The sequence below is a fragment of the Alexandromys fortis genome, unplaced genomic scaffold (assembly GCF_014885135.2).
Source record: "Alexandromys fortis isolate MF-2015 unplaced genomic scaffold, M_Fortis_MF-2015_v1.1 scaffold_75, whole genome shotgun sequence".
Lineage (NCBI taxonomy): Eukaryota > Metazoa > Chordata > Mammalia > Rodentia > Cricetidae > Alexandromys > Alexandromys fortis.
In genome coordinates, this window is record NW_026067956.1 from 8,471,936 (window position 1) to 8,477,738 (window position 5,803).

At 49.6% G+C, this 5,803-nt stretch overlaps 1 protein-coding gene across 4 annotated transcripts in view; it reads right to left on the minus strand.

Moving 5' to 3' along the window:
- Window positions 1-1,678: 1,678 nt before the first annotated feature.
- Window positions 1,679-5,803, minus strand: part of Il17d (interleukin 17D) — an 18,470-nt gene continuing 14,345 nt past the window's right edge. For 3 of the 4 annotated variants that reach the window (XM_050152358.1, XM_050152359.1, XM_050152357.1), the window contains one exon: window positions 1,679-2,757. In XM_050152358.1, coding sequence (XP_050008315.1) covers window positions 2,439-2,757 — 319 coding nt within the window. In that variant the 3' untranslated portion in view covers window positions 1,679-2,438. Of the gene's footprint in view, window positions 2,758-4,858; window positions 4,965-5,803 lie in introns of all 4 variants that reach the window. The other variant, XM_050152360.1, reaches the window with a different exon arrangement.

The window sequence follows — 5,803 nt, forward strand, 5'->3', positions numbered from 1 at the left end:
TGTAAAGAGGTCTGGTGCCCTCTTCTGGCCTGCAGGCATACACACAGACAGAATATTGTATACATAATAAACAAATAAAATAAATATTTAAAAAAAAACGAAAGGGGGGGGAAATGAACAAAGATTTGGGTGTGGTGGCAGAGGTCTATAAGTGGCAGAAAGAGCAGGAGTTCAAGGTCATTTTCAGCTGAGTAAATTCTAGGCCAGCCTGGGCTACGGGAGACCCTGTCACAATAAAACAAACAATAAAAAAAAAAAACCATGAAAACAAACAAAGCATCAGGCACGCAGAAGGCAAGGTGTCCTTGTGCTCACAGATAAACTCTGGGAACCTGGAATAATAAATACACACAGTTGTTCATTCAAACACCTGGGAGCAGACGTGGTTAATAGCCTGTTGACCTCTGCGCTTTCTGTGTGGCTGAGACCAGATCCTCAATGTGAGCTTGTTTTTCCCAGAGAGTGTACAGACCCCGTCTTTATGGAAAGTGTAGCACACAGTCAGTCTACAGATCCCGTCTTTATGGAAAGTGTCTCACACAGTCAGCCTACAGACCCCGTCTTTATGGAAAGTGTCGCACACAGTCAGCCTACAGACCCTGTTACATGTACTTTACAAAGAGTTTCAATGTAATCATGGCCAATCTTTATTTGGTGCTTTGTTGCACACGGGACCGAGTTAATTATCACCAGGAAACTTTCCACCAAATTGTTCTATGCTTAATTATGATGCCTAAAATAAACTACGTAGGGTCAGACTCCAGAAGTTTGAACCAGCACCGGATAGTCCTGTTGAACTGGACTGCTTTCGTGCCCCTCCTCGGCTGGCCTTGGTGGTCAGGAGATTGTATTCCAGCAACCCCCAACCTTGGCTAACACAAACTCTACATATATTTCTTGTTGTTATTGTTGTTTTTGGTTTTTCAAGCCAGGGTTTCTTTGCGAAGCCCTGGCTGTCCTGGAACTCACTCTGTAAACCAGGCTGGCCTCTAACTCACAGAGATCCGCCTGCCTCTTCCTCTTTGGTGCTGATGCCCTGGGCACAAATAAGCTTTCTGCTTCAAGCTGGTTTTGCTGAGACATTTTAACACAGCACAGAACTACGGCTAACATGGCGCTGCAGCATTTCCCAGATGAAGGAAGCAGCCCAAAAGGAGCTGGCACACGGCAGCGCCATCCTCCTCGGGCAGCTCTTGTCTTAGTCTGAGAAAGAGACTGTGTCTTGTCTTCAGCTGTTGCCCGGGAGCGTGGTGATAGGAACTGAGCACATACTAAGAGATACTATGTCAGCTTCCTACTGCTAGAGCACAGTGCCTGAGAGAATTGTTAGGGAAGAAGTGCCCTTGGACTCATGGTTCTGAAGGTTCCAACTTCAGAAGGTCGGGGGAACTCACTGTGTTGGGTCTTTGGTAAGTTTGCCAGAGGGTGGCACCAAGGAGCATTCGACAGGCAAATGGGTGCAGGGTAAGTGTGTGAAATGGGTCCCACTGTGCACATCCCCAGTGGCCTAAGGACCTCCTGACGCCTATGTTTTCCTGGAAGAGAGTCAGAGAGGGTGTGGTCACTGGTAAAGATCCTACTTAGAATGTCCCAGGGCCTGGGCTTCCTCCCAACACTCTGAACATGTTCACCAAAGCAAAATCTGGGAAGAAATGAACCGCACACAGCCAACACACGCTTCAGCTTCCACTGTTTTAGTGAATTTTTTTGAACTTTTACAAACGTGCTCAGGGGCAGACTTTCTACTCAAATGAGAGTAAGGAGTTGGCTCACAATTTAAAGCCCAGAGTACTCTGGAGACTAGGCCCTCCCTTTTCCTCCTTAGGCTTGGCTTGATCCAAAAGCCCATAAAACTGAGCCCTTGTGTGCTTGGAGCCCCCTGAGAACCGGCTAAGATGTCATGTTCCCCCTCCTGCCATGATCGAGACCAGTGGTTTTCAAAAGTGGAAGAATCACACCAAAGAATTAAATTGCTAGAAAGTTGAGACCATCCATATGCTCAGGAACAGAGGAGAGTTCGGTTTCAGGAACCAGGAGGCCCCTCAAATCCCTCTCTCTCTGGACCTGAGGTCTTCCGGTGCAGATTGGGAGCATCCATTTCACCCGGGCGAGCCCTGGCTACAGGCTGAATTCAGAGACAGGGCACAGGGTCAGCTTACGCGCTCAAGAACCATACTGGAGAAAACTGGATGCTTATGATTTCCTTGTATGTCGAGGAGAAGTTTTAAAAATAACAGGCTTGCTCTAAATTACTAATATGAAAATAGTTTCTGCCTCTATTCAAAATAGCCTTAGGTATGTAGTATCTACTTTGAAAAATACAAATATATTTAAAGCTCGTGTAGCTGTGCCTTCGGAAAAAGTGGGCAGCGGCGCGGGTGGGGAACGACGTGGAGGACAGATGCAGGAAGCTGGGTGGTGGCGGGCAGTCCCCGGCATCAGCGCCCAGTTGGCCTGTTGTTGGGCCCGAAGAGCAGCTTGGCTCCTGGCTTGTCCATGCTGGAGTTGGCGCTGTCCGAGGCTTTGTCCGGCTCGGGCACGCAGGTGCAGCCCACCGGGATGGTGACGTAGTGTTCGGCGTACACTGAGCGGCCTCCCGCACAGGCGGCGGTGCGGCGCAACACTACGGCCGGGGAGTAGACTGGTGCGCTGCGGTAGCGGAAGTCCTCCTCACCAAAGAGCCCGGTCAGGCAGCCTCGGCAGAGGCAGTAGGCTTCAGGCAGGTACCTCGGGAAGCGAGCAGGGTCGTAGGAAATCCTGCCGACAGAGCGAAAGAGTGAGGGCTGCAGGAGAGGCACCACCGCGAGTTCAAGGCCCCCTTGGGCTACAAAGCAAGCCAGGACACACGAAGAAGCAAGGCTGGGACCCACAACGCATCCAGCAGTTGGCATACTGGGAAGGCCTACTTGGAACAGACAGTTACACCACTATGCCGTGAGCCCCGACCTGGAAAAGGTGGCTCTATCATGACACTTGACCTCTGTCATATTTGAGATGCTCGATGCATCCTCGATGCCTATAAAACTGCCCTGTGTCAGAGCTGGAGGGATGGCTCAGCGATCAAGAGCACTGACTGACCTTCCAAAGGACCTGGGTTCAATTCCCAGCACCCACATGGTGAATCACACTGTCTGTAACTCCAGTTCCAGTGAACTGGACACCCTGACAGCCTCACACAGACACACAAGCAGGTAAAAGTGCAGCTGGGTGGTGGTGCACACCATGAGACACAGGAAACGCTCTTGTGAGGCCAGCCTGGTCTACAGAGTGAGTTCCAGGCCAGCCAGAACTGTCACACAAAGAAACTGTCTCAAAAAAGCAAACAAATCCACAAACAAAAGTAAAAAACACCAAGTATATATATAATAGATAAATTATTTTTAAAAAAGAAAAAACTCTTCTCCTGGTACCATACGCAGGTGGCCACAGTATCCTCCTAGGCTGTCCTGTCTGCCCTGAGGAGCCGTCTCTCGATTCCAGCTCCAGGCCTGCCAGGCTCTGCAGCCCGGATACTTCCGGTCCCAGCTCCTGCAGACAGCTGCACCTGTGCAGAAGGCCACGCTGTGCTCCCTGAGTTAAAGCAGCAGCGGGGGACAAGAGTGCTGCCAGGAGGGCTGGCTGGGGTATTTGAAAAGCAAAAATAATCATTTTGATTTATCTCCAAGTTTCAATTCAGAGGCCAAATGTAAACATCTCCAGGACAGCCTGTGGCCAAATCCTAGGGGAGGCCATAGGTCAGCTACATCAGGTGGCTCACTTGGAGACAAAACAAGCCCAGGACAGCCAGCAGTCACCTACGCAGCTGCAGAGGGGCATGGGCAGAATCCAGGACACCGCTCATGAGACTTCTGTATGCCGACATCCATGCCCATAATCTGTGCATCTAGAACACAGGCTTTCCCTTATGGGTCTGCTCTCTCTAGAGACCCTCACGTCCATTAAATCTGAGCCCTGACCTTGCTAACCTGTCCAGCAGCAGACACACCTGAAGACCTACTATGTGCTAGCATGGGACGCACCAAAGAGTAGCCTGAGCCTAGTGAAGAAAACAAAAGAGAGGGAGAGGGATGGGCTTGGAGATCTTTCTGTTCCTGGGTGGGCAGGGAGGTCACAGGACACACCATCCCTGCAGAGAGTGGTGCCAACCCCAGGACATGCTTTCTCCTCCATCCTTAATACAATGAGGACGCTTGCCAACAAATACCTCCCTTTGACAGGACATTCAGAACGCCCATGTCAAGGAGGGGAACTGGCCTGCAGAAAGAAGGTGAGATTTGGGGGCCAGGAAGTTCTCCTGGGCATGGAACCTTTCAACTCCCCTCTCACGCTGTTCTAGGAACCAGAGAAATGGCCGGGGTGAAAGCTCATAACTGGGTGGAGGGATAAAGGCAGACACTTCTAAAGCAAACTCACGGATTGTGCCCGTTTGTGCTTCCCACCAACACAAAGTAGGTGAAAAATCTGCTTTTAAAGTTTGTTTCAAGGGCCGGGCGGTGGTGGCACACGCCTTTAATCCCAGCACTCCGGAGGCAGAGGCAGGTGGATCTCTGTGAGTTCGAGACCAGCCTGGTCTACAAGAGCTAGTTCCAGGACAGGCTCCAAAATCACAGAGAAACCCTGTCTCGAAAAACAAAACAAAAAAAAGTTTGTATCAAGGTTAGAGAGATGGCTCAGTGGTTAAGAACAATCATTGGCTGCTCTTCCAGAGGACCCAGGTTCAGTTCCCAGCACCCATATGGCAGCTTACAACTGTAACTCCAAGATCTGATACCCACACAGAGATAAACATGCTAAACATGCAGGCAAAATACTAATGCATCATCATCATCATCATAATAAAAATAAAGCTTGTTATTACCGTTTGCTCAGTCCTGCCATTGGGTTTGGGAGCAGAATAGACCTATCGCCCTCTCTCCGGACACTCCCTTTCACCAAACATTTGAAGGGAAAGGAGTCCTAAACAGCTAGACGCATAATGTCTCCAATTATTTTCAGCATTTATCCAACTCCTATCTGAGTTCTATTTCAGGCAGAACACCTGTGCACACCAGAGACATGCGGTAGAAAGAGCACAAATAGACGGAAATGACTGGCCCAGATCAAAGGGGTCGAAAGGGCATTTGGAGTGGGGGTCAAGGTGAGAGCTGGGAGTGTGTTGGGGGTAAAGCACAAGCTGAGAGGCCAGAGTGGCGAGTGATGCCCGGGCCAGGACCCTGACAGGTTTCAGAGAGCGAAGCAACCCAGTGACGCTTTAGAAAGATCTCCCCAACTTCATGGCAGAAGCGTGTCTGGGATAAAGAGGGAGATCTTGGTCAAAGGTGGGAGCTGCATTTTGGGATACGATCTGTATTACATGTGCTAGCTCACGGGTGTGGTGTGAGGAGAATGGTAGTAGGGGACTCCAGTGTTTGAAAAGGAAGGGCAGGGTCTGAGTTCAGAGACGGGATCTGCAGGCTGAGAAAGGTGGAGCCTAGAAATGGGGCTGCGCAAACACGTACAGGGGGCAGAGCCAGTCCATCAGACGTGTGGATACAGATGTTACTTGCTGTAACTATAACATAATACTCGAGACTGGGTAATTTATGAAGACTATAGACATTTACTTGGGTGTGGTGGTACATCCCAGCACTGGGGAGGTTGAGGCAGGAAGTCCAAGGCCAGAGTGGACTACATAGAATGACCTGGTTTCAACCACTCTCCAAAAAAAGAGGTTTATTTAGCATTTAGCTCAGTTTATCCTGGAGTCGGGGAAGTTCAAGAACATGGATGGCATTCTTTTTTTTTTTTTTTTTTTTTTTTTTTT